The 21936-nt window shown below is 36.0% G+C and overlaps 1 protein-coding gene and 1 pseudogene across 3 annotated transcripts in view; one reads left to right on the plus strand and one right to left on the minus strand.

Annotated features, from left to right (window-relative positions):
- DDX4 (DEAD-box helicase 4) overlaps nt 1–21936 on the plus strand; it is a 68466-nt gene that overhangs the window by 38777 nt on the left and 7753 nt on the right. For 2 of the 3 annotated variants that reach the window (XM_060092898.1, XM_060092899.1), the window contains 11 exons: nt 2951–3052; nt 4038–4118; nt 5177–5224; nt 6904–6951; nt 7056–7103; nt 7326–7468; nt 8105–8257; nt 9388–9542; nt 12792–12921; nt 14303–14469; nt 21188–21333. In XM_060092898.1, coding sequence (XP_059948881.1) covers nt 2951–3052; nt 4038–4118; nt 5177–5224; nt 6904–6951; nt 7056–7103; nt 7326–7468; nt 8105–8257; nt 9388–9542; nt 12792–12921; nt 14303–14469; nt 21188–21333 — 1221 coding nt within the window. The remainder of the gene's footprint in view (nt 1–2950; nt 3053–4037; nt 4119–5176; nt 5225–6903; nt 6952–7055; nt 7104–7325; nt 7469–8104; nt 8258–9387; nt 9543–12791; nt 12922–14302; nt 14470–21187; nt 21334–21936) is intronic. The other variant, XM_060092900.1, reaches the window with a different exon arrangement.
- LOC132486128 (inorganic pyrophosphatase-like) lies at nt 16208–17317 on the minus strand (annotated as a pseudogene).

The following is a 21936-nucleotide window of genomic DNA, read 5'->3' on the forward strand; positions in this document are numbered from 1 at the left end:
CGTTCTCAAGATTGCTTTGGCTCTTCGGGATCTTTTGTGTTTCCATACAAACTGTGAAGTTTTTTGTTCTAGTTCTGTGAAAAATGCCAGTGGTAGTTTGATAGGGATTGCATTGAATCTGTAGATTGCCTTGGGTAGTATAGTCATTTTCACAGTGTTGATTCTTCCAATCCAAGAACATGGTATATCTCTCCATCTATTTGTATCATCTTTAATTTCTTTCATATTTCTTATAATTTTCTGCATACAGGTCTTTTGTCTCTTCATGTAGGTTTATTCCTAGATATTTTATTCTTTTTGTTGCAGTGGTAAATGGGAGTGTTTTCTTAATTTCACTTTCAGATTTTTCATCATTAGTGTATAGGAATGCCAGAGATTTCTGTGCATTAATTTTGTATCCTGCTGCTTTATGAAATTCATTGATTAGCTCTAGTAGTTTTCTGGTAGCATCTTTAGGATTCTCTATGTAGAGTATCATGTCATCTGCAAACAGTGACAGCTTTACTTCTTCTTTTCCAATTTAGATTCCTTTTATTTCTTTTTCTTCTCTGACTGCTGTGTCTAAAACTATGTTGAATAAGAGTGGTGAGAGTGGGCAACCTTGTCTTGTTCTTGATCTTAGTGGAAATGGTTTCAGTTTTTCACCACTGAGAATGATGTTGGCTGTGCGTTTCTCATATGTGGCCTTTATTATGTTGAGGAAAGTTCCCTCTGTGCCCACTTTCTGCAGGGTTTTTATCATAAATGGGTGTTGAATTTTGTCGAAAGCTTTACTGCATCTATTGAGATGATCATATGGTTTTTCTCCTTCAGTTTGTTAATATGGTGTATCACGTTGATTGATTTGCGTATATTGAAGAATCCTTGTATTCCTGGAATAAACCCCACTTGATCATGGTGTATGATCCTTTTAATGTGCTGTTGGATTCTGTTTGCTAGTATTTTGTTGAGGATTTTTGCATCTATGTTCATCAGTGATATTGGCCTGTAGTTTTCTTTCTTCGTGACATCTTTGTCTGGTTTTGGTATCAGGGTGATGGTGGCCTCGTAGAATGAGTTTGGAAGTATTCCTCCCTCTGCTATATTTTGGAAAGTTTGAGAAGGATAGGTGTTAGCTCTTCTCTAAATGTTTGATAGAATTTGCCTGTGAAGCCATCTGGTCCTGGGCTTTTGTTTGCTGGAAATTTTTTTTTTTTTTGCGGTACACGGGCCTCTTACTGTTGTGGCCTCTCCCGTTGCGGAGCACAGGCTCCGGACGCGCAGGCCCAGTGACCATGGCTCACCGGCCCAGCCGCTCCGCGGCTTGTAGGATCTTCCCGGACCAGGGCATGAACCCGTGTCCCCTGTATTGGCAGGGGGACTCTCACCCATTGTGCCACCAGGGAAGCCTTGCTGGAAGATTTTTAATCACAGTTTTAATTTCAATGCTTGTGATTGGTCTGTTCATATTTTCTGTTTCTTCCTGGTTCAGTCTGGGTAGGTTGTGCATTTCTAAGAATTTGTCCATTTCTTCCACGGAGCGGCTTGTAGGATCTTCCCGGACCAGGGCATGAACCCGTGTCCCCTGTATTGGCAGGGGGACTCTCACCCATTGTGCCACCAGGGAAGCCTTGCTGGAAGATTTTTAATCACAGTTTTAATTTCAATGCTTGTGATTGGTCTGTTCATATTTTCTGTTTCTTCCTGGTTCAGTCTGGGTAGGTTGTGCATTTCTAAGAATTTGTCCATTTCTTCCAGGTTGTCCATTTTATTGGCATAGAGTTGCTTGTAGTAATCTCTCATCATCCTTTGTATTTCTGCAGTGTCAGCTGTTACTTCTCCTTTTTCATTTGTAATTCTGTTGATTTGAGTCTTCTGCCTTTTTTTCTTGATGAGTCTGGATAATGGTTTATCAATTTCGTTTATCTTCTCAAAGAACCAGCTTTTAGTTTTATTTGATCTTTGTTATCGTTTCCTTCATTTCTTTTTCATTTATTTTTGATCTGATCTTTATGATTTCTTTCCTTTTGCTAACTTTGGGGTTTTTTTGTTCTTCTTTCTCTAATTGCTTTGGGTGCAACGTTAGGTGGTTTATTTGAGATGTTTCCTGTTTCTTAAGGTAGGATTGTGTTGGTATAAACTTCCCTCTTAGAACTGCTTTTGCTGCATCCCATAGGTTTTGGGTCATCGTGTCTCCATTGTCATTTGTTTCTAGGTATTTTTTTATTTCCTCTTTGATTTATTCAGTGATCACTTCTTTATTAAGTAGTGTATTGTTTAGCCTCTATGTGTTTGTATTTTTTACACATCTTTTCCTGTAATCGATATCTAATCCCATAGCGTTGTGGTCAAAATCACTGCTCTTACCAAGAATCAGCCTTTAAAAAAAAAATGTTCCTTGGGTTGATGCAAGTCCTTGATTAATCTTCAGTTTGGAAAATGTTAATTCTGACAGTTTTGTCAATTTTTTTCTTCTTTGCAGTAGCAGCATTTGGACTCCCTTACTTTGCTATTTTCATTGATATCAGTGATACATACCATTTAATAATTTTATTTTGTTTGGTAGTGTATAGAAATACAATTAACTTTTGTATATTGAAGGTTCAGTAACCTCACTAAACTTATGGTAAGTACTTTTTCTTTCCATGGATTGTGGAAATCCTGTTAATGGTGCCGTTGTGGCAACTTTGAGTGTTTTACAACTGTCATTTTTTCCTTTTAGTCATTTTTAGTTTTTATTCCCAAAGCAAGTAGCAGGTTTTAAAAATACTGTAGTATATCTATTTATACTAATGAAGTTGAACACTTATAGGTGAAAATACAGCATTTCTCTTTAGTAACTATCTGTTAATGGCTTAAAATATTCAAGTCATTGAATTTTGCAAGACTTGAATTAACTTGTCCACCATGTCCCCAAGATTTCTTTGTTGTTGTTTTGTGTTGTTTTTGTATGTATATTTTAATATTACAGGATATCAAGGTGGAAATGATTCAGAAGCTTCAGGGTCATCCAGAAGAGGAGGAAGAGGTAGTTTCCCAGGTTGTCATGGAGGATTTGGTCCTGGAAGTCCAAGTTAGTGGTGGATTGCAAATAGTGTGTTCATTTATTATGAAAGAAATGATAAAAAATAATACTTATCATATAAGGTTGTTATGATGATTATAGAATAGTTAAGCATAGTGGTTGGTACATAATCACTTATATTGTATAAAATATTATTTTTTAGGCACATGTAATTCCTTACAGGTTAAGTGGGAATATATGAATCTTTTTAGCAGTGTGTGCGACTCAGTTCTTTAATATTACAGACTGTGAAGCATTTTAGAGCTTTGATAAAGATGGCTGACCTTATAAATAGGTGGCCTGCTCTATGGCTCTGCCTCCCATTATACCTCTTTTATACCAATGTGGCTTTCTACCTAAATTCTACCAGTCGTCATTCCTTGGTGCTAAGGTATTGTTTTCTGAAGTCACTGTTGGAATGCATGTGTCTCTTAACAGAGGAGGACAGAATAGTGGAAGGTAAAAGCATAAATTGTAATAATGAAAACATAAATTGTAATAATGATTTAATAGATGTGTAACAGATTAGTGAATTGTCACTTTTAAAAAAGTGAAGGGATCTGGAGGGTTGCTGTTCAGGACTGATAAAGTTTGATTTGGGAACTGTGGGCGCAAGGGGTGCTTTTCTGGAGAATAAGCAGTGTGATTATGTAATGTGAAATTTCTGGGGGCAGTAACCGTGCTATTTTTCAGAGGTAATTTAACTTTTGCTTGTATCATATTTTGGTGTAGTATTGACCCTAACTACTTTTATAAAATAATTTTAATAAAATAAAAATTTTGAGGAAGTAATTTGTAATTGAAGGAAATAATTTGTGGAGAAATCCTTTTGTGTGCTTCTTAGAAAAATACTGTAATTCCTGTTAAATTTAAATTATTTTATCCTGTATCTTTTTAACTTACGGCACCATAAGGTGATTTTTTTTCTCTTTGCTGCATGATTTAAAAGCTTCTTAAAAGTAACATAATCTAAATTTATTATCTGTAAATCTAGATAGCAAATATGAACAAGATGAGGGGACCCAGCACACTGGTGGCATTTTTGGCTTTAGAAGATCAGCATTAAGTGGTGTAGGTGAGAAATAGAATTTATTACTGAATATTAATCATTCACATTTGCTTTTAGCTTTAGGATTAATAAACCTAATATATATGTTTAAGTGTACTAGATTGGCTCATGATTTTCTCTGCTTTTTAGATTTGTAGGCAAAAATACATGGACAGTTTTGCCTCCCTTATAAAGTTTGTGCTCTGTGAATTATTTCTTCTCTCTTATCTACCAGTTAGTTTGAGTTATAAATTATACTTTTAATTGGAAGAAGGAAAATGAAGTTTGCTTTGATTTCAAAGAAAGAATTCTGAGGGGATTTGAGGAGAAAGTGAAAAAAAAGGAGCATAATTATTGATGAAAAATGTTCAAATGTGGATAAATAAACTGTGGTACTAAAAAGAAATGAGCTATTAAGGTATGAAAAGACATAGAGGAACCTTAAATATGTATTACTGAGTGAAAGAAGCCAATCTGAAAAGGCTACATACTGTATGATTCCAACTATATGACATTCAGGAAAAGGCAAAACTATAAGAAGAAGGGTGAAAAAAATAGGTGGTTGCTAGGGGTTGGGGGAAGGGATGAATAGGCAGAGCGCTGAGGATTTTTAGGGCAGTGAAGTTACTTTGTATGATACTGTAATGGTGGAGACATGCCATTATACGTTTGTCCAAACATAAAGAATGTATAATACCAGGAGTGAACTGTAATGTAAATGATGGACTTTGGGTGATTATGATATGTCAGTGTAGGTACATCAGTTGTAACAAATTACCTCTTTGGTGGAGGATGTTGATAATGGGGGGAGGCTATGCAGGTGTGGGGATAGGAGGTATATGGGACGTCTCTGTACTTTCTGCTTAATTTTTCTGTGAACCTAAAACTGCCCTAAAAAAAATGAAGTCTTTAAACAAAATGTTCAAATGAGAAAAAGGTTCAAGTATAGAATTAAGAGATGGGTGGATTAAGGGACTAGAATCCTGAGTAATTACTCAGTATTTGAAAAGAAATAGCTATATGGTTTATGTGCTTGAGGAGGAGCTGTGATTTCTCTAAATCTTGTGTAAAACAATGCCTTACAGGTAAGGGTGACACTTATCAAAGCAGAAGTTGTTGTGGAAGTGGACGAGGTGAGTTCTTATCTGGTTTACCTATAAGTGGTTAAAATTACTGTAATCCAAGCTTAATTTTTGAAGTTAAAGGTAACTGTTGCTGCTTTTATACACTTTGTGGAGTATGCATTTGCACAGCCAGTTTTGGGGAGTTGTTTACTACTTACTACTCTTTAATCCAACGATTCCGTTATAGGAATTACATACTGTAGGTGTATTTGCTCAATACATGTAAAAGTGTGTTCACTGAAGCTTCATTTATAAAAAGTAAAAACTGAAAATCACCTAAAAATTCATCAGTCTGTTTACTAAATGATATAACCATAAAATGGGAGATACCGTGCAGATGTTAAAGATTGAGATGTAATCTATATGTATAAATTCTTGTTAAAATAGTGTTTTTTCTTATGAGATAGTTATTTGGCTTGGTATAGGGGATAAAGTTCAGTATAGATGATTTTATACTATGAAAAAATTTTTCAGAGTTAAAAATATTTAAATGTCACATAAAAGTTGAAATGTTTTCCAGACTAGTAAAACCATAAAGCTTGTTTGATGTCTCTGAAAAATTCTTAGTGATCATTATTAGTCCCCACTTCCTTCCTTTGGATTCTTGGATTCTTCACTGTAGAAAAAGATTATTAATGGCTAAACCGTATCTTCTACAAATGCTCAGATGTGGTTTGAAGAAGAATTTCAAGACCTGTGGGCATACAGGACAAGAAAATTAGCTCACATGTAAAGATGCTATTATCTAGTTAGCCTTTCAAATCTAATGAAGTCCTTGTTCTTTTTTTGGTGATAGTACCTGAAAGTGGCACAATAGATGACTCCTTGTCTAAAGATCAGAAAGATAGTGTATAGAAAAGAGTCAACACGGCAGACCTGACTGCTGTTCTTTGAAAGTCCTGCTTATAAGGTTGGCTCTTACCTGGCTTCTGAGAACTTGGATTTAAGGAGGGTTCTCACCACTCTTCACTGGTGTGAGTGGCTCATTGTGCCTAAACAGTTTGTACAACTGTGTGGTTTATGCTGAATACCTGCTTTTCTTCTGGGAGTCTGGAAGTTTGGTACATGCCAGGCAGAAGGTTCCTGCGTTATCAGTACCTCATAAGAACCCTGGGTATTGAATCTCTAATGGGCTTCTCTGGTAAACAGCATTTCCAACATGTTGTCACAACTTGTCCTGTGTGATACCAGTGGGAGAGACTCTTGAAAGCTTGTGCCTGGTTTTCTCTGGACTTTTCCCCATACACCTTTTTCCTTTGCTGATTTTGCTCCCTATCCTTTCCATGTAATAAGTCACAGTCATGGTTGTGACTGTATTCTTGAGTCCTAGCAAATCATAGAACCTATGGGTTGTAGTGGGGACATCCCAACAAAGATGTATTTTTAGTTCCTTTTAGAAAATATATTCCTTTGTTGAGGAATATAGGGATTAGGGAAGAGACATACAGTTTAAACAAAAGAATACTAATATGTTATAACAGTGTAATCTGCATAAAATCAGCATGTTGAATGCTAAGGAAACAAAATGTTCAGGGTTCTATTTATCTTAATTGTCTCAAGTATTATTTGTACGAAGGGACTTTATGCATTTTTAGAACTTTTTCTCTTTGAAGATAAGCAATGAAAAGAAAGATGTGCATAGTTTTGTATCTTGTATCTTGACTGTATCTTGTGGATTTCTTTAATAGGTGGTTACAAAGGTTTAAATGAAGAAGTAATTACAGGCTCTGGAAAGAGTAAGTTTTACTTTAGATAAGGTATTTGATTTTTATAGTGAGCATTCTTTTACCCCTCGATTTTTAAAAACATTTATCTGTTTTTCGATTTGATTCCTTTTAAGATTCTTGGAAGTCAGAAGCTGAAGGAAGAGGAAGTGGTGACGCTCAAGGTATATTAATTTTTGTGTGATCCACATGAGTGTATATTGCATTTTAATACAAATACAGAATATTTAAAAACAGGTAACTTTTTAAAATTTGAAGTGAAACTTTAATGGTAAACATTGGGAATTACTACAGTATTTAAAATTTGAGTTTGTCAGTTTTTGTATGTTTTCCCTCTTATTTTTATTCTAATCCTTGTAATGTAAATTTTCTTTTTAAATTCTAAGGACCAAAAGTGACCTACATACCACCTCCTCCACCTGAGGATGAGGACTCCATCTTTGCACATTATCAGACAGGCATAAACTTTGACAAATATGATAATATTCTTGTAGAAGTATCTGGACATGATGTACCACCAGCAATTCTGGTCAGTGTAATAATTGTTTCTATAATGACTGTTTAGCAAACTTCGGTTTTTAAAAATTTGGTACATTTCTTTAAGTTGGTATTAAAGACTACAAAAATTTCATCTTATTCTCTGATGTCTTAGGTTGGAAATTTAGAACCATGACTACCATCTACGTTAGAATTAATTGCTATGTTGAAAGGGAGGGTACTATACTTCCTCCCCACCTCCCCAGACCAGGATGAGAACTTTATTTAAATTTACTAAAAAGGATACTTTTCCTAGAGATCAAGATTTCTGCTTCCTAAGTGTGTGAGAAAGTGTGTCTTAGGGGAGTGGTTTTCTAAGGAGTGGGGAACCCAGAGTCCCTTGTTGGTAATGAACCATTTTTACTGATTAGAGTTATTTGTATCTCACAGGTTTTAAGGGGACAGAAAAGAGTTTCTAGAACCACTGTCTGTACGGAATATTCCTTAATTCTATCAAGTAATAACATACAGGTTCTGGATATTACTTTTGAGTGGGGGCATATTTGTAAAGTTAACGTAGTATATAAAGTGGAATTAACAACTTGAAACTAGTTCAAATAGAATATGTTTATGGAATGACCTGTATATGATATATGGAATTTAATCACTGCCACCTGCTTTTTTTTAGACTTTTGAAGAAGCTAATCTTTGTCAGACACTGAATAGCAACATTGCTAAAGCTGGTTATACTAAGCTTACTCCTGTGCAAAAATACAGTATTCCTATTATACTAGGAGGAAGAGATTTGATGGCTTGTGCTCAGACAGGGTCTGGAAAGACTGTAAGTCACTTTCTTGCATGTATTCTGCCCCATATTCAAACTGCTACTTTTTGAACTTTGGTTCTTCCCAAGTAGAAGATTTCAATGAACTGTCATAAATATTCATGTGTGTTTGCTTCTGATTTCTGGTTTTATTGAGGTTTGTGTGCTTCTGAAGAAAGAATTTTGAACTATTTCCAGAGTAGTTCATAGATTTTTAATCTCTAAGTGTGTTCAGCTCTTGCTGTGCAACATGATATCTAAAACAATGATTGAAGGTCAAAGCACCAAAGTTCATAAGCCACAGAGAAAGGTAAAAAATAATTTATGTAATACAGCTGATACAGTTTTGGAGTCAAGAGAATGAGAAATAGCTGTAGGTATTGTACCTGGTCCTTAGTATAAAGTGACCTCAGGTTATGCTAATTCTAAAAGAACTCTGATGGGACCAGGTTGGTCTTAGGACTAAACTGTGGGGTTTGTCTATTAAATAGGGTTCCATGAGATGAGTATTAAAGACTGCCATTTCCAGGATCATAGACTCTTGGTTCATACTGTATTAGTCTTAAAAAGCCTCCATAGTAGGGTTGAAGGGAAAATAAGTGAGTTGTATAATACAGCAGCTGTTGTGTGACTTAAATGTGGTTTTGGAGGTAGATTTCAGTGTCTTATTTGTTTAATCAGAAAACTATAGCACAGAGTTTCTTGCCACATGTAACTTTAATAAGGGTGATATGTTTAGTAATCCAAATGAATGATTTCCCAAGTTTTGCTCTGCTTGTGGACCACTTTTGTCATGCATTCTGATAATTTTATTTCTACCCCAAAAGGAGTCATGCAGTGCTGCATGCTGCATTAACCTCTAAAAATAAGTTTATTTAGAATCTATGGCTGTGCTTTTTTAAAAAAAGAACAAAAGATATTTTCATAGCGTAGATTAACATTATCAGACATTTTATACTGTATAATATGAGCATGAAGACCTAAATGTTAAAAACTCATGGAAATAAAAATAAGTTTTCCTTTCTCATCTTAAATTTACCAAAAAGATGAAAGAAGAAGCTAAAAGATATAAAGACATGAGGAATAGGTTCTCATAGGGAGAAGGATGATGCACTATACATTTGTAAATTATGGAATTTAACTTCTAGGCAGCTTTTCTCTTGCCAATTTTGGCTCGTATGATGCGTGATGAAGTAACTGCCAGTCATTTTAAAGAGCTGCAGGAACCAGAGTGTATTATTGTTGCACCAACTCGAGAATTGATCAGTCAGATCTATTTGGAAGCCAGAAAATTTTCTTTTGGGTAAGTACATCTAGAATGCCACTCACAAACAAGTTTTTCTTTAGAGAATTTTCTTACTTATTTTGGGAAGAACGCAGTGCATGAATAAGAATGCACTCATGTAATTGATTGAAGTTTACTTTTTCATAATCTTGTTTATGGAATCTCTTTATTTTAAAAAGAAACATTCTTATTAAAAATTAGGTGATAATAGAAATAGATAAGACAATAGTGAACATATTGGTGTGTCTTCTGGTAGTTTTTAAATGTATGTTTAAAAAATGAACTTAGGGTGTTCCTAATAATTTTATGTTCTTTTACACGTAACTTAATAAAATGGATAACTGCTTATTTAACAATCAGACCTAATTTTTAATGACTTTAAGATTGCGCATGTGTATGTATTTTACTTCTCTCTTTTGGGGGATTTAGGTTGTTTCTAATTTGGAGCTACTATAAATAAAAATAATTCTTGCTGTAATGAACAGCTTGCTGTATAAATTTTTTCTACTTTTATGTTTTAAGTATTTTCTTAGAGTAGATTTTTATAAATTTAATGTTAAAGAATATGGACTTATTTTAAAGCTTGCCTTCTACCAGCAGTATATGAGAATGCCAATTTCACTACACACTTTGCCAGTATTTGGTATTGTATTAGTTATCTGTTGCTGCTTACCTTAAAACCTAGTTGCTCAAAACAATAAATATTATCGGGCTTCCCTGGTGACACAGTGGTTGAGAGTCCGCCTGCCGATGCAGGGGACACGGGTTCGTGCCCTGGTCTGGGAAGATCCCACATGCCGCGGAGCGGCTAGGCCCGTGAGCCATGGCTGCTGAGCCTGCGCGTCTGGAGCCTGTGCTCTGCAACGGGAGAGGCCACAACAGTGAGAGGCCCGCGTACCGTAAAACAAAACAAAACAAAAAGACAATAAATATTATCTTACAGTTTCTGAGGGTTAGGAATGGGGGAAAAGTTTAGCTGGGTGTTTCTGACTTGGGATCACTTATGAGGTTGCAGACAAGATGTCAGCTAAGATTGCAGTCATCTGAAGGTTTGACTGGATCTCTGTGTAAGGATGCTTGATTGTCCTTAGGAAATGACAAGTGGCTTCCTTTAGATTGAGTGGTCAATGGGAAAGAGCAAGGAGGAGGTTGCTATGGCTTTTATAAAACAGTTGCAGTCACTTTGGCCATATTCTTTTTGTTACTAAGCAAGTCAGTAAGTCTAGCGCATACTCAGGACTGGCTATATAATTTGCTAGAACTAGTGCAAAATGAAAATGCAGGGTCCTTTGTTAAAAAATTATGAATTTTAAGCAGCAAATGTAGAGCATTAAACCAAGCACAGGGCTCCTCTAAGCTTGGGACCCTGTATAACTGCACAGGTTGTACACCTATGAAGCCAGCCTTGTACACACCTATGGGGGAGCAGAGTTAGGATCTATATTTAAAGGAAGGAGTATTGAAGAATTTGTGTACATATTTTAAAACCACCACAGGTATCTTCCTTTTTTTTTTCCATTTATTTGGTTATTGAGAGGTTGAACGCTTTATACATTTTCTTTTGTGAATTATGTATTTGTTATCTACCAGTTTATCTATTGGGATATTAGTTTTTTTCTTTACAATTTTTTAGAGTTTTCTCTGTATAGAAGCTTCACCTTTTATTTTGTATAGATCAGTTTATTTAAAATGAGAGTAGAAAAAATTAAGATTATTAAAATCCCTTTAATGTCAAGCTTGACAGATCTTTTGGAAAAAGTAGGTGTACATTGCTTATACCAGTGTTTATTTCTTGCTGATCCCCATGTAGTATGTTGCTCTTCAGTCTTTTATTTTTACTTTTTAAAAAAGCTTTTCCAGTACATTTTAAAATTTTATTTATTTATTTATTTATTTTTGGCTGTGTTGGGTCTTCGTTGCTGCATGCAAGCTTTCTCTAGTTGTGGCGAGCGGGGGCTACTCTTTGTTGTGGTCTGTGGGCTTCTTATTGCGGTGGCTTCTCTTTTTGCGGAGCATGGACTCCAGTCACGCAGGCTCCAGTAGTTGTGGTGCGCGGGCCCTAGAGCGCAGGCTCAGTAGTTGTGCTGCATGGGCTTAGTTGCTCTGTGGCCTGTGGGATCTTCCTGGACCAGGGCTCAAACCCGTGTCCCCTGCATTAGTAGGCAGGTTCTTAACCACTGCACCACCAGGGAAGTCCCAACTTCAGGCTTTTAAATCAAGTAAAAGATAACATTTTTCTTTTTTAAAAAATGAAAGCATATGTATGATAAATTCAGATAATTATGCACAAAATGAATATTAGTACATGGATATTTGTTGGAACATTTTTGTGGCAAAAAACTGAAAAGTATCAATGTTTATCTTTAATTCTCCTCTTCAGAGTTTACACACTATTAACAGTTTATGTGAATTATTGTAGAAATAGCTGGTGCACATGTATGCACTTTAATTCTCTCAACAAATGGTGGCATACTAAGCTTGTTGTCACCCTGTTTTTTAAAAATGGTGTATGTTGGTGCTAATGCTTACTCTAGAACTGTACTCCTTTTTATGAATGCACAGTATTCCTTTTTATGGGTGGGCTATAATTTTAAGTCTTTTATTGTTAGACAATTAGATAGGTTTCAATCTTTTTTTTTAGTTTCTGCTTTATAACAAAGTGAATCAGTTATACATATACATCTGTTAGTTTCAATCTTTTGATACTAAAAATAGTGTTAGTAGTGAATATTATTTTACAGTCATCTTTACCCGTATGTGGGGACATATCTGAAGGGAAAATTCCTAGATGTGAATTTATTGGGAAAAAGATATGTTTTAAAAGTTTAATAGAGACTAAAATTGTGAAAGGTGTTATATCAGTTTATCCTCCTGAGTGCCAGTTTCCCTACGCCCTGGCTAACATGGTATTATCACACTTGAGGGAGAATGTTGTTAGTCTTCATTTATTTTGCTTTTAAAAGTAATGTTGAACTTAAAGTGTTTAAGAACCTTTGTATTTTTTTATGAACCATTTGTTCATGTTTTTGGCTTATTGCCTGAGTGCCGGTCATGTTTATCATTGTTTTTGAAGAGCCCTTTATCAGACAGGTTGCAAATATTTTTTTCTCACAGCTTTTCAGCTTCTTTCTTGGAAGAATTTAATTTTTTTTAAAGAATGTTGAATGTATTAGCTTTTCCTTTATGGATTTCATTTTACATCTTGTTAGAAACAAATGGCTAATTTTCAAGTAACTAGAAAGTGACATTTACTTTTATTGTTAATAGGACTTGTGTAAGAGCTGTTGTTACATATGGGGGAACCCAGTTGGGGCATTCCATTCGACAAATAGTACAAGGCTGTAATATATTATGTGCTACTCCTGGGAGACTGCTGGATATCATAGGTAAAGAAAAGGTAGGCTCTAGAGGGATAACATAGTTGTGGTATTGATTAATAATTTTTTTTTGTTTGGGGAAGAGAGAGATTGGTATAAAGATACATACATTTATTACAGCACCATTTATAAGGCCCCCATCAGATGCTTTGAATGCATTCTCATATAAATCTTAAAATAATGAAAATAGGAGGTAAATAGTATTTTCCATTTTATACTTGGGAAAACAAACTTAGTGAGATTATGTAATTTGTTTTAAACCTCTCAGTTAGCTCTAGTAAGTGATAGAGCTAGGGTTAGAATCTGGATCTGATTCCAGAATCTGTATCCTATACCCCACTACACTGGGAGAGAAATGCAATAAGTGCTTTTATCTAGTTTCATATATGTCTTGATGAAATAAATTTTTTTTTTCCTGAAAGAAAGCCTTTGTGGCATCAGTAATTTTGTCTTCTGTTTTAGGTGTGGGAGTGATATTATCCAGGACTGTTAATTTTGTGTCTTCAGAAAGAGATTTTAGGGCTATGTATTTCTTTTTGGTATTCACATACCACAGTATATTACATCTCTGTATCAATATTTTCAGTTCACTTTCATGACCCTGATTTGCTTTTTTAAGGCCCTTCTCTAAAGGGATTATTCAAAACATGCTTTTTCTGCGTAAAGGGACTTTTCTTAGGATACTTACTAAGAGTATCCAGAGAAATCCACCTTGATTAAACATCTTCCCTGGGGTACCAAAATAAATTGTTTTCTTTTTGCAAATGTGTGCTTCTGTTTTTAGCACTAAGTATCCATGATAGGTAAGAAAAGTTTCCCAGTTGTTCCTGAGTGATTAGAGAATGGGGGATTTATTAAGGGTTTAAAGGAGTTAGAAGTAAGTTTAGCAGTTATAAGACATTTGAATATGTCATGCTATTAAGAAATTTTATTTCTTACATTAAAGAGTCTGACTTTATCAGATAATATAGTCTAGATCTGTGCTGTCCAATACAGTAGTCACTAGCTACATGTGGCTATTTAAATTTCAAAGTGATATAAAATTAAAAATTCATTTCTTCAGGCACACTAGCCACATTTCAAGTGCTTATTAGCTGCATGTGGCTACTGGCTAAGAGAGAAGATGCAGAATTTTTAAGTAATTACAGAAAGGTGTATTGTGTAGTACTGATCTAGATGTTTTGTTTTCTTTCTTATAAAATGTTTTATAACATAAGGCAAAATTGAGAACTGAAACACTGATAGTATTACCTAATCATAACAGTTCTCTTTGTTTTATGCATTTATTTCTAATCTTCATCCTTAAGAATATATTAATAGTTGGAGTTGTAGAGAATATTTTAGTTTAATACATTAACTACTATGCATTCTCTGCCCTCACCCTTGAAAATATCCTTAAAGATTGGTCTCAGACAAGTCAAATATATAGTTTTGGATGAAGCTGATCGCATGCTGGATATGGGTTTTGGACCAGAAATGAAGAAGTTAATTTCCTGCCCAGGAATGCCATCAAAGGAACAGCGTCAGACCCTTATGTTTAGTGCAACTTTTCCAGAAGAAATTCAAAGGTAAATTTTTTCTTCTTAAAAGTAGTTGCTATGTACTTGATGCTTTTATAGCAGGAGAAACAATGTGAATATCTTATTTTTGAGAGATGTACTTCATTTAATCCTAAATTTAAGATTGTAGCATAGGTAGTTTAGAAGTATTTCCAGGAAGTTTACCATATTTTTCATTGTTTCTTACCTTAATTCCTGGCTTTACATTAGCATCACATTTTATTAAAGTGTGTGTGTGTGTGTGTGTGTGTGTGTGTGTGTGTGTGAGAGAGAGAGAGAGAGAGAGAGAGAGAGAGAGAGAGGAGAGAGAGCGAGCACATGAGTGCAGCACCTAGCTAGGATTTAATAAGTGCTTACTAAATGAAATTATTTTTATTGTTGTGCCTTCTCCTCAAACCAAATAATAGAGCTTGGGGGAATTGTGCTTTTGTTGGAAAATTTATATACCAATTTCCACAGATATTTGAGTATCATACCACATACTGTGTGGTCTGTGAGTTCTGAGATTAGGATGACACATTCCTGCTAGAGTGGTGACTCTTCCTCCTGCCTGCTGATCCCTTGGCCACAGGGAACCTGAAGTGCCCATGCGCAGCTCTAGCTTACAGTTCAGTAAGACTCTTCCTGTTTTCTCTGGTGGAACCATTTTCTCTTTGGGAACCAAGACCTCCAAAACTGCAGAACCTATACTTGTAGTGGGGGCAGGAAGCACAGATTTCGCATGTGGATCACTGGAAGTGATGGATGGTATGTGGACCACCCTTGCTTGTATCCCTTGGTTCACAGACCCATGTACCACATGAAGATCTTTGATTCCTACTGAATGATGTTCCATCCTCATAAAGAATCACTTCCAAGCTGTCTCTTTAGCTGTTCTTTCAGTGGACAGTTCCAGTTTGTCAGGCTGGCAACTTCTGGGTGTTGTGGTATGATATGGACCCCATGGTTGTGCACCTGCTGCAGTACCACCTTTGCTGAAAGTGGACCCCTGGTCTGATAGAATGTTATGTGGGGTCAAACACTATCAATTTGTATTACTTATTAGATGATTTAAAAGTCTTTGTATAAGGTTAAAAAGAGCTCTTCACTGAGGAAAAAGTCTAAATCGTAATAAAGCATTTGGCCAGTTGCCAGGATTTTTTTCTTTCTTAGTGGCACATAAAAGAATAGTTTCTTATATTTAAATGGTGTCTTAAGTTTGAAATGGGGTATCTACATTCCTATCATCATCATAGGTAATTAATACTAGGTGGGTAAATACCTACCTAATTAGCAGGTAATATTCCTGCTGCCTATCTATTTTTTTTTCAACAAAATAATTTTATTTCCGGGACTTCCCTGGTGGCGCAGTGGTTAAGAATCCACCTGCCAATGCAGGGGACATGGGTTCGATCCCTGGTCCGAGAAGGTCCCACATGCCACGGGGCAACTAAGCCCGTGCGTCACAGCTACTGAGCCTGTGCTCTAGAGCCCGCAAGCCACGACTACTGAGCCCACGTGCCACGACTACTGAAGCCGGAGCACCTAGAGCCTGTGCTCCGCAACAAGAGAAGCCACTGCAATGAGAAGTCCGCGCACCGCAGCAAAGAGTAGCCCCCGCTTGCCGCAACTAGAGAAAGCCCGCACGCAGCAATGAAGACCCAGCACAGCCAACAATAAATAAATAAAATTTTTAAAAATTTATTTTTATTTATTTATTTCCTAACATGTGGCAAACATATACATACAGTACGTACTTATCTTGGACATTTATTCACAGATGACTTCCAAACTACAACTGTCTTGATATTTAAGCAGGAACAAAAAGTTATCTAGTTTATATGAAAGATGCTTTTAGATGGATAACAGTATGGACATTTTGCATTGGTCACAGCAGAATTTGATTGATTAGTTCTATAAATTTAAAGCTTGGAAAAGTTATACTTTTGCATCTAATGCTTTCAGACGAATAGGATGCAGCAATATCAACTTGTATTCCAGAGAAATTTCCTTAGTTTTTCTGGTGATGGAACCACTTATCCACATCTGTTGGTATTGTGCAGGCAGATTCACATGGTGGTGGTAAAGCATCCACAATGGCTTTGGCAGCATCAGTATCACACTGGAAGTGGCTCCCAAACACTGTGGTATTCACGCAACTGATTCCTTTTCCATCAGTTTTCTTAGTCACTAATGCTCTCCAATAGTCATGAGTGCTTTTAATAATATCAGTTGCAAAGTCCTTATCTTTAAATTCTGCGTTGAAAGCAAACTGGTTCTCAGGTTTTCCATCAGGAACCTTGTACCTTCTAAACCAGTCCACAGTAGCTTCCAGGTAGCCAGGTTTCAGCCGCTTGACATCATTAATATCATAATTGGCTGCATCAGGATCATCCACATTAATGGTAATGACTTTCCAGTCGGGTTCCCCTTCATCGATCATAGCCAGTATGCCCAGAACTTTCACCCTGATTATTTCCCCTCTTGCACATACCTTGCTTCCAATTTCACATACATCAATTGGATCATTGTCACCACAGCAGCCAGTGTGTTCATCTTTGTGTCCTGGGTCTTCCCAAGTCTGAGGGATGGCACCATAGTTCCAGATACATCCTTTATAAGGGAACAAATTTGCAACATAACGGGAGTTTTCTTTTTTCACATCTTGTTTAATTGGGTTTAAAGGATCCTTTGTAGCAATCTCCATTTTTGCATTCGACCAGCGTGGTACTTCAACCACCATGTGGAACACATCCTTATCTGCATAAATTGGAATATCATGAAACGGAGATATATATTGTCCTTTTTCATTTTTGAGGAAGACTCAGTAGTCGAGGGTGAAGGGCACGGTGCGCTTCTCGCTGCTGAAGCTGCTCATGATGCTGGAGACCAGCCGCCGCTGCCACTGCTGCTACAAAGCCACTCTTAATTTTTTTTGGGGGGGCTGTGTTGGGTCTTCGTTGCTGCACGTGGGGCTTTCTCTAGTTGTGGCGAGTGGGGCTACTCTTCGTTGTGGTGTGCGGGCTTCTCATTGTGGTGGCCTCTCGTTGCGGAGCACGAGCTCTAGGTGCACGGGCTCAGTAGTTGAAGGATGCAGGCTCTAGAGCACAGGCTCTGTAGTTGTGGCGCACCGGCTTAGTTGCTCCACGGCGTGTGGGATCTTCCCGGACCAGGGGTTGAACCTGTATGCCCTGCATTGGCAGGCAGATTCTTAACCACTGCGCCACCAGGGAAGTCCCATCTATGTTTTTAATTTACCCTGAAATAGGAAAGTGTTCAGATATTGGCCAGCCCAAATGACTAATGTATACTACCGTCAGTAATATTTGTTGAGGACTTTTTATGAGCCATATTTGATTATAAGTCCTGGGGCTATATGATAAATAGGATAGAGTTCCTGACCTTGAGTTGTTTATATTCTTGAGTTCTTGATGACTCCTCAGTTGCTTTACTGTCTGCATTTAAATGTTACAAGTTGACTGTTATTCTGTCTAAAGTCCACTTTTTTCATTCTACATATTCACTGAACCATTGAAGCATCCATTTCCTTGGCTTGCACTTGTACCTGTTTACTCTCCCAAACTTATTACCTGTATTTTTTTTTGATTGAAGTATAGTTGGTTTACAATATTATATTAGTTTTAAGTGCTCAATGTAGTAATTCAGTATTTTTGTAGAATATATTCCATACAAAGTTATTATAAAATATTAAGTATATTCCCTGTACTGTACATTACATTTTTGTAACTTATTTATTTTATAGCTAGTAGTTTGTAACTCTTAATCCTCTTTGCCTCCTTTACTCCTCTCTCAGCCCCCTCCCTTCTGGTGACCACTGGTTTTTTCTCAGTATCTGTGAGTCTGTTTCTGTTTTGTTACATTTGTTCCCTTCTTTTATTTTCAGATTCCACGTATAAGTGAAAACATACAGTATTTGTCATTCTCTGACTTATTTCACTAAGCATAATAATCTCCAGGTCCATTCATGTTGTTGCAAATGGCAAAATTTCATTCTTTTTTAATGGCTGAGTAATATTCCATTGCATATATGTATACACCACATCTTCTTTATCCATTCATCTGTTGATGGAAACCTAGGTTTTCATATCTTGGCTATTGTAAATGATGCTGCTGTGAACATTGGGGTGCACATATCTTTTCAAATTAGTGTTTTTATTTTCTTTGGATATATACCCAGGAGTGGAATTGCTCCATACGATAGTTCTATTTTTAATTTTTTGAAAAACTTCCATACTGTTTTCTGTAGTGGCTGTACCAATTTACATTCCAACCAGCAGTACACAAGGGTTCCCTTTTCTCCACATCTTGCCAACCCTTGTTATTTCTTGTCTTTTTGATAATAGCCATTCTGACAGGTGTGAGGTCGTATCTCATTGTGGTTTTGATTTGCATTTCCCTGATAATTATTGATATTGAGCGTCTTTTCATGTGCCAGTTGGCCATCTGAATGTCTTCTTTGGAAAACTGTCTATTCAGGTCCTCTGCCCAATTTTAAAAATTGGGTTGTTTGTCTTGTACTGTGAAGGAAACCATGCAGAAACACAAAAAGACAATGTACTGGTTGGGAGAAGATATTGGCAGATGATATGTTCCATAAGGGGTTAATATCCAAAATATGTAAAGAACTTCTACAACTTAATATCAAAAACAAACAACCCAATTATTACTTGTATGCTTAATCTCTCTCCTCAGCTCCAGACTTTTAGATTTAACTCTTTAGGATTGTTTTTCCTCTTAGATGAATTACCGGTAACTCATGTTCATCAAGTCCAAAATTGAACCTATTCTTCAGCTCCCTCTTTCCTTCCCAGTTTTCCTTATTGGTATCATGGTCTTTGGAAGCCAGAGTCCTTTGAATCATGTTGATACCTCCCTCATACTCCTTTAATTCTGCCCTTCAAAAGTGTTCAACTTGGCAGTTATCTCTAAAATATTTCAAATTAGTTAGTTGCTTCTCTATTTCCCACCTTATTTTAGGTCCTTTTCAGTTTCCCTCTGCTCATTGGTAGTAGCTTTCTTTCTAACCTGTCTCCCTGCCTGTAGTTTCATTTTTATGCTGGTAAAAATTCCAAAACAAAGTCTGATCTTTATAGCCATTTATTTAAGATAAACCCTCCCATGTCTTTCCATCTCCACAGACTAACCAACTTTCAAATTCTTTTACACAAGACAATTTCTGCCTCATTTGCCACTTTTTTGCCTGGACCGATGTATTTTCTGGCTTATTTAGACTATTTCCTATTGGCCACACAAGCCAAATTCTGTTCCTCCTCATTATTTATCCTTGTGTCTTCTTCTGCATTGAGTGCCTTTCCCTAGTCATCATTGTTTCACATTCTTGCTTGCTGCTTCCTTAGATCAAGCTTCAAACTTGAAGACTCTTAACAGACATCATTTCATCCATTTCCTGCCAGTCTTGTGAAAGAATCCTGTATCTTGTGAAAGAAACTATTTAAAACACTTTTCATGTTTCTTGGAATATAGTTAGGTTCAATAGATGTTAACTATTGTAACACTGGATTATTATAGTAAATCATTAAAATATGTAAATATTAACCTATATAAATATTTTAGATTATAGTACTTATTTTTAATATAATTATATTTATGCTACCTGATATGAGCACCTCAGAGGCAGAGACCATCATATTCATCTTTATACACCCAGTGCCTTGTACCATGTATGCCTGACACGAGGCACTCGGAATATGTTTTCATGAGTGTAAAGGATGATTGACAATTAAGACTTGCAGATGATCTCAAGGTTTGAGAGGGTTCTTGTCTCTAGAGGTAGTATATCAACAGTGTTTTTCTTTTATGGTAAGAGAGCAGATAAAGAGAGAGAAGCAGCAGTGATTTATTAAGATTATGGATATACTGAGTATGAACTGTTTTCTTGATATGCTAGGAGGTGGCTAGAAAGTAAGGGACTGCTACATAGGAGAGTATGTACATGACTGCTACATGACCTTCCCTTTTTTTCCTGCCAAACTTGCTCTGTAATGGCAATTCCCCTTCTCCCTACTCCATGTTCCTGGGTGATCTAGAGCAGGGCTTCTTAATTGTATGCTGTCAGTGAGTTGTGTGTGTGTCAAGATGCTGATACCCCCCAACCTTTGGGGTGAGCCTCCACAACTTGGTGTGGCCCTGGCCCCTAGTCTCTTCACATCATCTCATTTTTTTGCCCAATTATGCTGTACAAATATTATCATTTTTATGTCATGTTACAAAAAGCACTGACTTAAGATCTGGTTTGCTCCTAATACTTCATTTGAAGTATACTAATTTGACAACTAATATTTTCAGGAAACAACTCCTAGAAATAACATATGAAAGCAGTGAATGAAGAACAGAATTTTTGTTGTAGGGTTACATTTTAATTTTTAATAAAAAAATTCCTGCTCGTAGTCTGATACTTAGCATACTTTTTTTATTGTTATATACACGTTTTATATAGTTTTGTATGGTGAGCACATCCACTTGAAATTACTTATCCATAATTTGGCACAGGCTTTTTCACTAGTAGTTGTTAAGTATGTTGCAAAATCTTAACATTTAATACTGATATTTGAAAGTAGTACTTGGATGATGTAAGTGTCCACCTTCTCTTATTATAGCTGTTATAATCTGGCTTATTAATATTGAAGTAACACTTGCAGGAATTCAGTGAATATTATGAGTATTAATGGAAGAAGATAAGTTAAGGAATACTCTCTTGTCTTTCAAGGTTGGCTGGGGAGTTTTTAAAGTCGAATTATTTGTTTGTTGCTGTTGGACAAGTGGGTGGAGCATGTAGAGATGTTCAGCAGACCATTCTCCAAGTTGGCCAGTACTCAAAAAGAGAAAAACTTGTCGAAATTCTACGAAACATAGGTACCTTACATTGATATAATTATCTTTTGTTATGATTTTGATTTTTACAAAAATGACTTTTAGAAATGACTTTAAGCATTATTTGGCATAAGTTAAATAAATAAGTTTTCACTGTTTCCTCTTTCTCTAAAGCTCTTTTTCTAATGATTCGATTTTTTGGATAAATGATTTAGCAGTATAATCCTTTCTCCTCCATAAATGTTAAAAATGGGAAGAATTTGAGACTTTGTTTGAACAGTGTTTGACAAAAAACTATTCCAGCAGAAATACATATTTTCTTGTTTTAGAAAATAGAAAGGATGAGTAACGTATCTTTACATCAAGCTCTGTTTACTCCACTAAAAGTGAAATCTTTGTTGTATTTCTACTTCCCAGTTTCTGCTCTCTAAGGCTTCCTGTATTCATAGTTCAAAGAATTTTGGAGATAGAAGGGACTTTAACGATCTAGTTCTGTTCCTTCACAATGTTGATGAGAAATCTATCCCTTTCCCCTCAAAAAAATTTTTTTTTCAATAGAAAGTTGTATTTCTTTGATTGAGATAGCTTTAGTTTGTGCCTTGAAATAAAATTTTCTAATATGGCCTTTTAATACCCTTTTGTTAC

This window comes from Mesoplodon densirostris, chromosome 3 (assembly GCF_025265405.1).
Source record: "Mesoplodon densirostris isolate mMesDen1 chromosome 3, mMesDen1 primary haplotype, whole genome shotgun sequence".
Lineage (NCBI taxonomy): Eukaryota > Metazoa > Chordata > Mammalia > Artiodactyla > Ziphiidae > Mesoplodon > Mesoplodon densirostris.